Here is a 15,916-nt window from a genome sequence, read left to right on the forward strand (position 1 = left end):
GATCAGGATGGTCTCACGAGGCTAGACTTGAACCCCAGAAGGAAAATTATCTAAAGGCGAACGAGTCCGGTGAAATAGCCTATCTTTATTTTTGAATGACAGCGTTTATCCGTTGTGACTCAGGAACCCCAGCAGTTAGTGAGCGGGGCATAAAAATCCTACTAAATTTGGACACATTTGGATTTTTATAAATCTGATAAAAAGTAAAAAGATTAACTTCTGAAACCACAGCTAGTTTCAGTGCTTGATTTTCATTTTTCCATACTAATCCAGTCAGCCGACAGCCATCCAATCAACCTGCGTACTTATCAGGAACCCTGCATATGTCTGATTGTTTTCTCCTTCATAATAATGCAGCACCTTAAAGCACGATCACTCCTGGGAGCATGAAATAAGGAGCAGTTTCATTAAAGTTTTATGGATGCAGAATTTATTTGGAGAATTCAGTGAGGTCCATAAGGAGGGAGACATGTGGACTCCATTACTCCATCAGTATACATCCATCTTAAAACGGGCTCAATATGAGCCGTTTAACTGCACCAGGTTTTCATCCTCCGTTCACCATTACATGGAAATTCATGTCTGCAGCAGGAGAAGTAAGATGAGTCGGCCCTTTTGTTTCATGTGGTTTCCGGTTCTGTCTCACCGGCTCCTCATGAAAAGTGGATTCCTGCAGAGTTGAACGCGTGCAGCAGCCTGAGGACGGAGAAAACAAGATGAAACATTCATCTTGCAGCAGACATTAAAAACGACTCCTGTTATTCTGCTTACACCATGAAGTCATCGATATCCATGGACCGGGCCCTCTTCTCGTTGAACTGAGCCTCCTGCAGAACGCCGTCGATCTTCTTGCTGATGCTGAAGTCAGCCGGGACTTCCTGTTAGGGCGGAGGGGGGGCGGAGCCTGAGATTAAACCAGACGGTGGAGTGGACCGCCATAATTTCCCCCGGTTTGTCCACTCACCACATTGTGTACTGAGCAGTGTATTCTGTAGTTCTTCTCCAGAAGCTGCTCCACCGCGGTGGACCTGGTGAAACCAAGACACGCGTCAGGCGGTCCGCTTTGGTCCGGCTTTACGTTTAAAGCAGAACGGCGGCTCACTTAAAAGCTGCACTGAGGGTTTTGTTCTTCCTCACGAAGGCGATCCTCACCAGACCGTCCCACTCCTGCAACAGACGAGAGAAACGCTGACCTCCACGCCCAAAGCCTTCCTCCAATGGATCTAGACCCGCAGCGGCGGCGGCTCACCTGAAAATTAACCGGCGGAGGAGGATTCTTCGGCTCGATCCTGACCACGCTCGACTCCACTTTAGGCGGAGGTCGGAAGTTGTTTTTGCCCACCTGGGAGGGGGAGGAGAGAGGATCAGAGATTCTTCCACCGCCGTGAACATCGAATAAGCGAAGACGCCTCTCGGACCTTCATGAGGTGGTCGACGCGAGCCAGCAGCTGCGTGTTGATGGAGAGCCTGCAGTACAGCTTGTCTCCGGGCGGGGCCACCAGGCGCATGGCAAACTCCCTCTGGAACATCAGCACGGCGCACCTGAGCACAACCACACAGGGGGAGGGGGGGGGGGGCGTTTAAGTCTCAGCCAGGAGGACGCAGCTACGCGCGGCCGCTGAGCTTCCTGTCCTGACCTGAAGAACGGCCGGTGAAGCAGGAGTTTGAAGACGAACGGCGACGAAATCTGCACAGGCAGGTGAAGAAAGTCAGAAAAAGGCAATAATAATAATAATAATCAAAGACAGATGGAAGGAATGAAGCGCCTTTACCTGGTAAGGCAAGTTGGCCACGCAGACGTCGAAGAAAGGCAGGTCTGTTTTTAAGACGTCGCCGACTAAAATCTGAAGTTTGTTCTGCAGAGGCCTGTGGAGGGAAAAGCATCAGAGCGTCCTTTAAGGCTCCCCTGCATCCGGCACAGACTGCAGGCCTCACTCACGTGCACTGCACTCTCTTCTGAAGCTCAGCCACCAGTCTGCAGTCCAGCTCACAGGCCACCACCTGCACAGGAAGGACGGCAGCGTTTGATTTTATGGGGGAAACGTCTAATGTCGCGTTTAACTGATTCATTTTTACCCCAAACTGAGTGAAGGGGGGGAAAAAAAACAAACCTCACCTTCTTTGCTTTTTCCAGCAGTTTTACCGTCATGTTGCCGGTACCGGGTCCCACCTCCAGAACCACGTCTGTCGGCCTGAGAGCGGCCTGTAAAATAAATTCAATCACAGATCACCTGCAGCCACTCAGCTAGCTCCTCTGTGGTTTGGGCTCTGGACCGACAGGCGCAGAAGTCGCGGGGAAAAGACACGGTGCTGCTCATTTTGGCTGCTGCTAAGAGCCGATTAATCTCCTGGTTCTGTAATAGATCTACAGGTACAGCTGAAAATTAAATGGTAACCTTAAAAAAAGTTCTATATTTTTTGTCCCTCATTTCAGAAACTCAAATTCATACAGAGATTTGTTACACAGAGTAAAATGTTCTGAGCTTTTATTTCTTGTAATTCTGATTATTATGGCTCACAGCAAAAGAAAACCCAAAATTATCACCAGAGACGGATGTTTCAAACACACGTCAGGTTTCTGCACTCAGTACTTGGTTGGGCCTCGTCTGGAATTACTGCATCAATGCGGCGTGGCACGGAGGCCATCTGTGGCTCTGCATGGGCGTGATGGAGGCCCAGCTTGCTTTGATAGCTGCCTGCAGGTCAGCTTCATCGTTAGGTCTGGGGTCTCTCATCTTCCTCTTAAAAGCCCAGAGACCGTCTATGAGGCTCAGATGAGGAGAGTTTGGAGACTTATGGAGAACAGGACCACCATTGGTCACTGGACCAGCTTTGGTACCTGTGGCAGTCTGGGCAGGTGCTGAAAAATGAAATGTGAATCCTTACAAAGCTTGTCAGCAGACTGGGCTGCGGCGTGTATTCTGAGCCACTCAACCTTCTATGACCATGCCTGGATGCAGAACTCTCTGAGCAGCCAGCTTCTTCAGCAACAAGCTTTCGTGGCGCCCCCTCCTGGTGAAGGATGTTGATGACCGTCTTCTGGTCATTCCCCATGATTGTGTCTCCACTGACCCAGACAGAGACCGTTTAAAGGCTCAGGAAACCTTTGCAGGTGCTTTAAGGTAATTAGCTCATTAGTGTATGACACCATAAGCTTCAAGTATTTAACTTTTTATGATATTCAAAGTTTATGATGCACAGAAGTTATTTGTTTTTATTATCTGGAAGCCATAATCACCAAAATAACAACTAATAAAGGCTTCAGATATTTCACTGTGTGATAAATCTATATAATCTACGATTTTCACTTCCTGACACCAGTGACAAAATTATTTAACTACTTCACCAAACTCTAACTTTTTTTTTTTTTTATATAGATTAACCACAACATAGCGACTGTGACTCTGGGGGTTGTTGTCTTGCAATTGGAAGGTTGTTGGTTCGATTCCAGTCTCCTCCTGTCACATATCCCAGGTCCATTATTTGACGCAGCTTTAGTAACTGCAGGTTCACTTGGGAGCTCTAGTAGGCGACATCTGTGCTGTTATGGACCATTACAAAGAGCCTGGCAGAACCACACCTAAACTTTTAATATGTCCAAATATACCTGAATTCACCCAATAAAGTTCTGATGCACTTCCCATCATAAATCAGCTTTGAATATCCTTACCAGCCCACATTCTGTCTGTAATGCTCACCCTGAGTGTTTTTTACTCAGCAGCTAAAACCCCAAACCGGATGAAGCGGCTGGCGTACTTCAGAGCAGGACTACAGGCTCCTCGGTCACATCGTACCTTCTCGATGATCCCGTTGACGATCAGCGGGTTCTTCAGGATGTGCTGACCGATGCCCGTGTTGAACATGATCCCTGCAACAGACACCAAGTCAATGACGGAGATCCCTGTCAATTTCTACTAGGCTCAGGTTAAAAGTGTAACCTGAAAAGACAGACTGAAAGAAAGGGAGGGTGGATGGACGGATGGATGGATGTAAGGAAATATAGACTGAGACAGATCCTGGAAATGACAGATGACTGATTAGACGGACAGACTGAGGGAAGGAACGATGGATGGACTGAAGGACTAAATTGTTGGACGATTGGGGAGATGGATGTATGATGTGTGGATGGATTGATACACAGATAGAAAACAGGGTCAGAGTGACAGCCTGACAAATTGTAATATGTCTTGATGGGTGGAGAAACAGTGTTAAGCTGAATGGACAGAAACAGGCCCAGCTGGTTAGAAGAAAACAAACGGACCCAGGGATGTATAGGTGGATAAATCAACTTTGTGTTTTTCCATTTAAAAGAAAAAAATACACCAAAAAAGGCACAACAGCGGGAGCAACTTAATTTCGGGTCTTCGGATATTTACCATGTTATCACCAGGACAAACGTTTAGAAATGCCAAACTTTCCTGAACTTTATAAGACCCAACAATGCTGACCCTTAACATCAAAATGTCAAGTCAAGTTTGACCGATTCCTATTTATTTTGGCATTAAAGTGATTATGTAAAGACTACAGCAACAAGTTCATGAGACGCACAGTGATTAAACATATTGTGTTCTCCCGTAGCTTGGCAGAAGTGTTGCAGCAGTAAAATCTCCATGCTCCCTCAGCAGCTGACTGACCATTGTTTGCTAACATGCTAAAGCTAAGCTAATGCTAGGACCGACCTACCTTGGCTCTTAACATCTTGGTGCTGTCGGCTTTTCTTCTCCGCTCTAACCTTTGGCATTTTCCTTTTCAACTCTAGTCAAACAGATTAAATCAATAAAAAAATATATTCCGAGTTTTTAAAACCACGGTCAGACCACACGTGTGTTTTCTTCTTCTCCTCCTCCTCTAAGTTTAGTGGAAAACCGCTAGCAACCTTTTAAGGTGGACATCGCCACCTACTGTACCGGAGTATATATGCGTATGTGCGTGTGTAATACCTAAAACACTATATAATAAGGACTAAACTTGTATATTTTACAAATATGGTTGATGGTTTACTTTATCCAACTTCCATCCCCATCCTATCACGTAATTGCTGCACCTTAAAATATGTTCTACATCTTTAAGAGCCCAACAGACACCACATTCAATAGAGACACACTTAGCCATTAAATAGTTTGTTTTAATCCAGTGTACCCCAGCCTTATTATCCTGTAATAATGTCTTATTTTAGTATCGGTGTCCCACATCTCCTCCATATATCCCTCAATGCTGTTCCCATTAGTGATTTGGCCAAATCTTTTCCAAACGGAACAGTCATTTTATATATTTTTTTATTCCAATGGTCTTTGCAATCTCATCTGATTTTTCACTTCCCTCCACACCAACATGTGTAGGGACCCAACAGCACATCCAGTCCAGCTCTTTGTGTCCCCAACAGTAATGCACATATTTCCGTCAACAAATCACTTATTGCTTTCTTTTGAATTCAAAAAGCGTAACTCTGCTGTAGCGTCTTTAACCCCTAAGACTATAGCAATAATTTCAACTTTAAATACAGACAATTAATCATTAAGTCTTTTAAACATATCTACAACAAACTCAGTTGTACATATACCTGAACCCAAATGTCCATTCCCTGGAGCCTTCTATCCAACAGTCAATAATTGTAATAATTTCTCTTCACATATTCTTGTATCATACATGCAATATTATTTACACTTCTTTCACACCATTCGCTCCTCTTTTCTACAAGCTTTAAGTTGAAACGAGCTATCCAATGGAGGGAAATTTCCTGTGTTTGGTCCATACTCTAAACATATTTAAACCATATTTAACTGTGACTGTATTAATATTCCAACCAAATCCTTTTTATGTCCTTTGTTATGACTATTCCCAACAATCGCACATAACCTTTGTTGCAGCTTGCTCCTTTAGTTTCACCCAGTATGCCGATGACAGCGCTGACCATCTTAAGTCTAATGGTAAGGCACCAGTTTCCACCAGTAGTGCATTAGTAGTTCTGATTGCACCTATTCTGAGTTTTAAGAGCTTTGAACTGAATTCTGTCTCATTTTTCCAGAGTACTCTTGGCTGCTGCTCCATACACCATAATCAACACACGGTCTCATCAAAGCCTATAAAGATACAATTATGAATTATTATCTGCTCCCCAATGATATCCAGAAACTCATCTCATGAGATTCAATTCATTTTAGCATTTTGCTTTAAACTTGATATCCTTTCCAAAATCTGATCATATAATTTAAGATGCAAATGATAAATTTTTCCCTTTCTGGTAAACAACATAAAGCAAGATTTTACAATTGACATTTTAAATCCCCATTCAAACGGCCATCTTTCAACCTTCAGTGTAGTTTTATTTTTCAGTGACAGGATAGCTTTAAGTCTCGACGCTCCCTGTCGCCCTCTGGTGAAAAGGATTACGTTGTTTAAAATAAAAAGAAAGAAAAGGCAACCAAACTGGGCTTGACGGATTTGACGCATTTTTATTAGACAGAACAGAACATTACCACATAACAGAGATTTAAAAAAAAAAAAATGTATCCTCTAGTCAGAGATAGGAAACTCCTCCAGCGTCATGACCACTTCCCGAAGTTTTGGATTATCCAACCAGTTAACTTTAAAGGCCAACAGGATGCCCTGAGCAGAGAGAGAAAACTGATTTATAGACTAAATGTTAATATTACTGACGAACTTCTTCTGTGAATTTTAATGGGATTTACCCTGAGGACATTCTGTGACATTATGGTAATCTTTTTGTATTTCTCCAGGTTTGCTTGGCCTTTCTCCAACACGGTTTTGTACTTGTCCGTGATTGGCTGCTCGTTATTGGACCTTAACTCCTCCATCACCTTCATTTTTTCATGTATCAGTCGTTTAATCTCTACAGAAACACACAAAATATCAGTTAAAGTAAGGTATCATCAACACAAATAAAACCAGCTGCTCATTATCCTCCTTTAAATTACAGAACTTTTCAGACTAGAATCTTCAAACTTCCTGGTAAATTTCTAAGTTGCTATTCACGTAGTAACACAGAAGTTCAAACTGAACCTTTTACTGTGGTGTAAAGCTGACAGTGTCATCTGCATAGTAGGGCTGGGCGATAAATCGATTTAATCGAATAATTTGAATTTACAATTCTTTAAGATTTCATTTTTGGAAAATCTGGATTTTATTTTGCCAATACACTCATTGGGTTTCCATGAAGAGAACAGCATGTGATGTTGAATATATGTTTAGGCAAATGTATTGTCAAAATATTGTTAAGTAGAAACTTTTTTTTTTACCATAATACGAGGTACTTCATTTACTTTTTTTAAACTTAGTTTGAAGTTCAAAAGTGCAGTGAAGCCTGTTCTTAGCTCAATGTGTAATACCACTAGCAGCAAATATTTTGTTATATTTTTATTGTTTATAATGGCACGGCTGCCATCTTGTTTTACAAGCATGTTTCACAGCTTGTTTTTAGTTGCAATTTGAATTCAGTTCAACTCCCTGACGAAATGCTTGACATAAAAAGCAAGATTTTAAAATAATTTATTTTTATGAAACAAAAAGGAGGAAAAAAATCGATTAATCGTATTTGGTATGATAAAATCGGAGATTTATTTTTTAATCCATATCGCCCAGCCCTACTCCATAACAATGAAAAGTTGAATTTGGAACATCCTGTCTGAGAATATCTTGAGAGACACCCATTTAACTTGTAAACACCCAGAGGAAGTAATGCACTTGTTTCTAGACAACTTGGGTTTTTCCTGGTAAGAAACGTTGCAAGTCAACCAACTGCTTTCAGAGAAAACCAGATCCCTGAAAGACGAGTAAATAAACTATTAAGATCAACAGATTCAAATGCCCATCAGAGGTCAATAAAGAGAGACAAATGTTGCTTCCTGTCAAGACCTTCAATAACATTATTTATTATCTTCATGGCAGCCGTAACAGCAGAATTTCTTACGGAAACCTTATTGAAATGGTGACAAAACAGTTTATTGCCAGAAGTTCTGTTACCTGTTCACTGACCAGTGATTCAGGCACCCTTACCAGAACAGAGAGTTTAGAAACAGTTCTGTGATTGTTTATTATACTGCGACACGTCCATTTAAAAGTGGAATAGGAATTTTAGATTTCCAGTTCCAAGGCATTTCATTTTAGGTCAAGTTGAGATTTAAAAAAAATGTGACACACTGGTTCAGCTGCAAGCTGTGCTGAGTAATACCAAAAATGTATTAACAGGAAGATGAATGGATGGACAAATAATCAGATTAATAAATTAGAAACGTGAGGATGGATGCGCAGGTATTTATAGACAGGTGGAGGGATGGGTGGACTGAATGAGGTACATGCAGACGAGGTAGTTATTCTATACTTTTCCTGATTTTTTAAGGATTGTGAAGGAAGACCGTTCTGCACCGAGCATGAAAGCCTGAAATAATAAAATCCTACAACATACCCAGTCTCTTCTTCTGCATTTCTGTGATTTCGTCTTGCAGGGTTCTGTTCTCCTGTTGCCAAGCACAAAGAACTTAGACGTTAAATTTGTTATATCAGGAAGTTTCCCATTTTAAAGCGTGATGAAAGTCTTTGCAAGCAAACTGCCATGAAATAACAATAAATAAAATGTTCTTCACATTAGAAATAAAAAAGTATATAGACACTAAACTAAACTCTGCACACAGAAGTTGGCCTTTGGGGCCATTTTAACTTCTACAGTTAGGTATTTACTGATAAAAGAAGGTAGAAAGATAAATATTACATGACTTTTTTCCATGAGCGAACTTACACTCTGAAGCATTTTTATCTGTGAACACAGAGCCTTGGCGCGATCACTCACAGCCTTCAGGGCCCTGAGAAAAGCAGATGTTTGGTACCAAGAGACACATCAGCAAAACTGACCAAGCAGCACCGACTTGGTGGAGACTTACTCTGCGTCTGGACCGGCCTGTTTCATTTTTTCCTCTATAGCGTGCCACATCTGTATCCTGCAGAACAAAAAAAAAGGAAAAATATTAACCAAATAATCTGGAGGACTTTGCCTGAATGTAAAGGGACTGCACCCACCCACCCACCTGTGCAGTGCCAGAGTGCTGTTAAAATGGACCGTCTTCACACGTTCCAGCTCAGACATGCAGCGTGCCCTGAAACATTCACAGCTTTTAAGTTTGTGTTTCGTTCTAACGTCGTCTCCGATTTCACTTCTGGATTCTTTTTTTTGTTTTGTTTTGTTTTTCTCAACGCTTACAACTCTCTCTCTGCTTCAGACGAGCTGCTGGGCCGCTCGCTCTTTCCTGTGACGGTGAGTGTCAGGTCAACTCTTGGTCAGCTTGGTAACACAACAGAGCTCATTGATACACAGAGGAATTGCAAAAGGTACCTGCATTCAGCTGCACGGCCATCTCAAAGCAATGGTTGGACAGCTGCTGTTTGATCCTGAAATCGTTAGAGAGGACAAAAACATTTCACTCCAGGTTTAAGTTATCGCCACGGAAACAGGATACGTCAGAGACGAGGGCGCTAACCTCAGCATGTCTGCGGGTGAGCTGTCGTTCTGTGCCGCGCTGTCCTCGGCAGCCGGGCCGTCGTTCTGTCCCACGGGGTCCACCGCTGGATTTACGCCGCCCACGCTGTCCAAGGCGTCCATGGGTCAAACCAGCGGCAGCCCGACCACTGCTGGTTAGAAATCCCCTGGATTTGAGTCAGAGGACAGAACATTTAGTGATGGGCAACGCCAGAGCAAACACTCCCAGGACAGACCACCGATTCCAAGGTAGGCGAAAACAAAGATACTGACATTTGTAATTTATTATTTTTATTTATAGTGTCCTGTCTGGCAATGTGGCAATAACAATTGTTGTCTTAATGTCAAAAACAGCCCAGCAGATTTTACCTTCGCAAGTGGAGCATTACTGCTTTAACCACAGTGCTCCGCTTGATTTATAGCTTTATTATAAATTAAGCAGGGATTACTTCATGTTATATGGACACTACAATAAGAAAGTAGAAGAGAAAAGGAAAGGAAAGGGGGAAAAAAAGGACAAAGGTGAAAGAAAGAGGAGATAAAAGGGAGAGAATGATAAAACAACACCAGTCTGCTTCTTCACCAGCATTACAGTATTACAGATACAATAAAGTAGAGCCTTGATACTATCACTGAAGTATATACAGTATTAAATAATAAGACATGTATAAAGTGACAGCTGAAAATAATAATAGGGGTTTTCTGTATGGAAGTGAATCTGTAAGTACATGGATCCAAGCTTGTAATTGTTCTTAAAAAGGAGTAAAGATGGATTTTAGGAAAGGCGCGTACACATACTGCAGTCAGAGGGCTGCGCTTCTTATTACAAATATCAGAAAGTAAAGGTGCGGTTGATGCAGCTGTTGGTTCAGTAACGGAGCAAAACAACTGGACATTATCTAAAATAAAACTAAACTGAAAAGCTAAACTGACAAAAAAATAAAAAATAGACAAAAGGGCAAAAAAAATTAAATAAAAAAATTACCTAAGAGTAATAAGCAGTGAATAATGTTGGAAAAAAAACAAAAATCAAAAACAAAATCTGCGCCTCAGGGAAAAATCTATTTTTCATTGCAGCAACATTTCTAACAGAAACAGAAACCTTGGGTAAAATGTTTAGATATAATTGTTTAAACCAAATCACACTTACCCCTAACACTTCCTTTAAAATAAAAATGTCACTGAAGCATTTCGTTATTTATGTAGGCATTACCTTTTCACAAAGATCTGAATTTTTAGGAAATCCAGCAAAAACGGCTCATATTTAATTAGTTCTGGCTCCTGGGCCTAAATACAGTTCTCAGTTGTCCGGGTATCGGTACTGTATCGGTCCAAATGTGAAAGGTAGCCACCGTACTGTGGACTCCAGGACTTCAGAGACCTGTTCACTCAGGGACCAGAACCAAGCAAACAAACTCCCTGAAAACCGAAGGTGATCATTCATAAAACGGTCGATTCCTATAAATCAGGACCAAAAACATCCATGTGTTGCTTTTGATCAAAGCATCCGACAACTGAACTGTTTGGAGAGCATTCGTTTCTTTCACTGTTACGCACGGTGGACAGTCTGTGATGCTGTGGGCCCTGCAGACGCTGGCTAGAGTTCCTGGCATTATTAACTAAGGAAATACCAGCAGGTTTTAATCACATTTCACACAGACTCTGCCATTAAAACACACAAACCAAAAGGGTTGGATAATGATCCAAAGCCTATGAGCAAATCAGTCAACACAAAAATGGTTGACTGGATTAAACTGTAACAAAAAGATGAATTCATTTACAGCTCTTTATGCATATTCTAACAGAAATACAAGAACGTGTCGCGAGCACTGTATTAATAAGATATATGTCCTTAAAAAACAAAACAAAACAAACTAGTACATTAAATTTAAATTAAATTTTCAAGATTTTCTGTAGGAAACCGTCTTTTCTCCACAGTTACAGTCCAGGTGTGCACATTCAGGGTTTATAGTTAGCATCTCTGTAAAAAATAAATAACCTTATTGGAACTGATATTATATTAGCCACTGTTGTTTTGTATAAATGTCTTACCGTAAGTCTAGGAGTACCCTCAGTCGAAGTTAAAACAACTCAAAGTAGCAACTCTGACACGAATAACTCCGGAGTTTAAAAGGTTTCATTGAATCTATTATAATAATTTAATTATAGACAGCAAAGAGCGCATTAAAGGCTGTTTAGCAGCTCTGAAAACTCGTTCATAGTAAATCGGTCGCTGATTTCCGTTTAAATTGTGACCCCTTCACGGACCGTCAGAGATATAAATTATTGAACACTGTGACTCCATCACCAAGCAATTTCTGCTTCCATTTATATTTATTATTAGTTTAAGTAACTCTATTCATTGTATGTGCAAGAAGGTAAAAGTTGTGGAGGCCCTCTCTTTAATCTTTTTTAAACTACATACAGAAATTCCAGAGTTTCTTGAAAGTTGCTTCCTGTCTGGACCCCGCCAGGAAGTGAGTTTTATTTATTTTTTTGTGATGATCTCTTTCAAATCCTACAGCGTCCTCTACTGGCGACAAATGGCAGAGACCAGATTTTATCATTTCAAAAGAACCCTGAAACAAACAAATAACTAAATAAATCTCCTAGTTGTAATTTTGATACAATTCTAGTCTTTAAGACATCGAGATGTTTGTCTCTGGCCACATGAGACCAAAACCTAAAATGAGAGCCTACATGCAATACACTGAAGCGTGGAGTGAATATAGGAACAGCTTATTTCAAAGCACATTTATTTGTTAGAATGGCCTGGTCAAATTATAAAATCGTAATCCAGTTGTGAAACTCTGGTAAGAGTTAGAAAATTAATGTTCAGTGAAGTTCCCATTGTGACTGCGTTTGAGCTAATTTCCAGAGAATAAATAAGCAGTTTGTCTGTAAAGCTTGTTGCGACATACTTTGATGACATCCAGCTCTAACTGCAGCACAAATTAAATGAACAAACAAACAAATATATAAGGCTCATTAAAGTATTAATATTGGTTGAATTCAAAATGACATAACACTGTTCATATAAAGAAAATGAAAATCATTGTCCTTCCCCTTCACACTTTATATTGGTCTGTTACATTAAATCACACTAAAATACATTGAACTATGATGTTGTAGTGTGAAAAAAATGGTTAGAGATAAGAATACATGTGTTGTCAAATTAACAAAAATTCAACAACTTTCCTAATGGAGTAAAACTTTGAAAATATGATTTTTAACATAACCTCATAAAATAGAACTAATATGTCTGCTACACTTTTTGCATTGTGTCTTAATGTATTCAAAATGTTAAAAAAATTGCAGCTTCATTGTTTGTTTTTTTTTGTGAAGGAGATTTAATGCAAAGTCATAAAACCACTCCAGATTTTACTGTATGTTCCTAACAGAGCACTTCGCTCTCAGACTGCAGGTCTGCTGGTGGTTCCTAGAGTCTCTAAAAGTAGAATGGGAGGCAGATCCTTTAGCTATCAGGCTCCTCTCCTGTGGAACCAACTCCCAGTTTTGGTCCGTGAGGCAGACACTCGGTCTATTTTTAAGACTAATCTTAAAACTTTCCTTTTTGATAAAGCTTATAGTTAGAGTGGCTCATGTTACCCTGAGCTATCTCTATAGTTGTGCTGTGATAGGCCTAGGCTGCTGGAGGACATCAGGGTCTAATTTTCTCACTCTACTGATTTCTACTGTTCTTCAGTCTACTGTTCTCCAGTTTTGCATTGTATTACATTGAAATGACTATCGTCATTTCAGCTTTTAACTTTTTGCTCTCTCTCTTTTTCTTCGTAGTACTTACACCTGGTCTGGCGTTCTGTTAGCTGTGACATCATCCAGAGAAGACGGCTCACCCGCTACTACCATCTAATGTAGAACAGATTACTAGATCAATGTGTGCTTCTGTGCTTTTTTGTCTCTCTTGTTGTGTCTCTGCTTTGTCTTCTGTAACCCCAGTCGGTCGAGGCAGATGACCGTTCACACTGAGCCCGGTTCTGCCGGAGGTTTTCCTTCCTGTTAATGGGGAGTTTTTCTTCCCACTGTCGCTGCTTGCTCTGTATGAGGGATTGCAGCAAAGTCATGGATAATGCAGACGACTCTCCCTGTGGCTCTACGGTTCTCCAGGAGTGAATGCTGCTTGTGAGGACTTTGATGCAATCAACTGGTTCCCTTAGATAGGACATTTTTGACCAATCTGTATAATCTGATTGAATTTGACATTGTAAAGTGCCTTGAGATGACATGTTTCATGAATTGGCGCTATATAAATAAAATAAAATTGAATTGAATTGAACTGCAGACAAACAACTGGCTTTTGAAGCATGAGGCAGATTCGCAGGAAAGCTACCGACTCTAGAAGGTTTTACATTTTAAGGCTGCTCTTCTCTGAGCCTCAGGTTACAGTAAATTACTGTATTTGCAAGTTGTTGTTGCTACATCATTGTTGTTCACTGATGTGTCATCATATTTCTGTTATGATGTTTGAGTGTTTGAGTTTTGATTGTTTCACAGTTGTTTTAAATTTTTGCCCTACTCATTTCATTCCTGTGTTCATTATTGTCAGAAAGGTATTGCCACATTAGTTTCTTAATTATTCTTCTCTGTGTAGTTCAGTTGTTCTTGTTTCACCTCTGATTGTAGTTTCCTTTGCAGCTAGTTTAGTTCCCTCTGTGTTAACTATTGCTCTCTCTCTCTCACCTGTGTTCAGTGTCATTCTCCACTCTCACCTCAGTATATAATGATGCTAGTTTTCTTTGCTCTTTAATGGTTCCTCCTGTTAAGCCACCTGTGCTCCATTTGATGTTCACTTTGGGCGTGTTGTGTAAGTTTTCATTTTCTTTTCCAAACTCTCGTCAGTATTTTGGGCTACCTTGTAACTCACACAACAATTTATGCCATGAAACCTTGTTTTTAATGCTCATGACAATTTGTTTTTTGAATTAAAATGAATCAAATGGATAAAAATGTATTAATTTAAGTAATCCAAAATATGTTCTGTCTACTCATGAACAAACATTTCTCCACAGACTGAGCTTCCCAGCTGAGGCTCCATTAAGTGTTACTGTATTCACTTTAATGTGTCTCCTGAAATTCTTCCAGTAATTTAACTAATGCCTCCTGACAAGTGATTAATTTTTGTGTGTCACAAGCCAACTGGAGGAGCTCACTATATGTGATCTGTTGTTTCTTCTGCAATATATACTCTCCTTCAAGAGCAGAAACATTTGCTTTCCCTTCAACAGCAGCTAGACCAACATGACGTCATTCGGTTATTGCGACCCTGCTTTGGGAGTTCTTTCCGCTTGTTCTTGACCCACGGGCAGAATTTTTTTTCTGCCGTGGTGTCGGACAAATATGAAAATGGTGTGCTGCTCTATAAAGCCTTCGTGAGAACTTTGTTTCTGCAGCCGTGATTAAGAGATCTAATATCTCTGATCTTGTGTAGTGTGTACAGGCCTATAGTAGATAGATTTTACTGTAAGCTTAGAGTTTATATGTTTTGCAGTTTTTTTTCCATCATAAAGCCACTAAAGCAGCCCCTGTTACCATTAAATTTTTACTTTTTTTAACAGTGATAGGAAACATTTTAGTAATTTGAACTATAAACTGATCTCATTGCATTGTTTGATCAAATTGGAAGGTGTGTTATTGACTTTGTGCATGATTGGATAAAACAGAGTGTAGATTTCTGTAGACAAGTTGAGTTTCTTTCCCTACAAAGTGCCTGGAGAGGACATTTTTTTGTGGATTGGGGCTAAATAAATAAAGTGAAATGACCTGAATTAAATTCTCCTCCTTGTGTCTTTTAAGCAGTTCAGACAGTGTGGATCTACATTAACAGCTCACTGCTTAACTAAAAGGCGCAAGGCATCTTTCCACTGGTGAAATCATGCTTGTATAACATATAAATCGATAGCCATGGCGTTGCGTTTCATTAATAATGCATTTAGACGCAATGGATTGTATATCCTCATATTGATAGCATAATAAGCTCTCTACTTACCTTAAAAAAGGTTGGAAATTATTTAAAAGATACCTGTTTTTCTTTTTCATTGTCTAAATCAAGTGGGACAGTCAGTGAGTCTTTAATAAGCTCTTGGGCATTTTAAGACTGTAAATATGAATCAATATTTTAACAATTATTTGTTGACAAAATGATCATGAGCCGTTGCCACTATCTCATCCCTTAAATAACATAAGACTATTCATTAATTTATTTGAGAATTACCAGTATTTATTTTCTATTTGATCTTTATTTACAGTACTTTTCTCATTTGTCTTGCAAAATTGTTCTGTTTTTTTTTTTTTTTGCTATTTTGTCACTTACTGTACATGTTTCAGGTGGTAAAACAAATTGTATTTATCAGACAAAGATAACCTGATTAATGCAAAATGCAGTATTCAGTGGAGTGCAATAGGTATCTT

General features: G+C 40.1%; 2 protein-coding genes across 2 annotated transcripts; both read right to left on the reverse strand.

Annotated features, from left to right (window-relative positions):
- Positions 1–407: 407 nt before the first annotated feature.
- dimt1l (DIM1 dimethyladenosine transferase 1-like (S. cerevisiae)) lies at positions 408–4,838 on the reverse strand. Its single transcript, XM_012861369.3, has 12 exons — positions 4,684–4,838; positions 3,795–3,868; positions 2,117–2,203; positions 1,940–2,001; positions 1,773–1,866; positions 1,638–1,687; positions 1,419–1,542; positions 1,250–1,342; positions 1,103–1,167; positions 965–1,028; positions 772–878; positions 408–696 (listed from the first exon to the last, which is right to left on the reverse strand). Exons 1-12 carry the CDS (start codon positions 4,739–4,741, stop codon positions 654–656), a joined length of 921 nt encoding a protein of 306 aa, XP_012716823.2. The 5' UTR covers positions 4,742–4,838; the 3' UTR covers positions 408–653.
- A 1,594-nt stretch (positions 4,839–6,432) lies between these two features.
- cenph (centromere protein H) lies at positions 6,433–9,821 on the reverse strand. The gene is made up of 9 exons (XM_021315777.2): positions 9,489–9,821; positions 9,344–9,399; positions 9,212–9,257; positions 9,039–9,107; positions 8,895–8,951; positions 8,753–8,816; positions 8,423–8,474; positions 6,690–6,850; positions 6,433–6,606 (listed from the first exon to the last, which is right to left on the reverse strand). The coding sequence occupies exons 1-9, from the start codon at positions 9,608–9,610 to the stop codon at positions 6,514–6,516; spliced, it is 720 nt and encodes a 239-aa protein (XP_021171452.2). The 5' UTR covers positions 9,611–9,821; the 3' UTR covers positions 6,433–6,513.
- Between the last annotated feature and the right edge of the window lie 6,095 nt (positions 9,822–15,916).

This window comes from Fundulus heteroclitus, chromosome 12 (assembly GCF_011125445.2).
Source record: "Fundulus heteroclitus isolate FHET01 chromosome 12, MU-UCD_Fhet_4.1, whole genome shotgun sequence".
NCBI lineage: Eukaryota > Metazoa > Chordata > Actinopteri > Cyprinodontiformes > Fundulidae > Fundulus > Fundulus heteroclitus.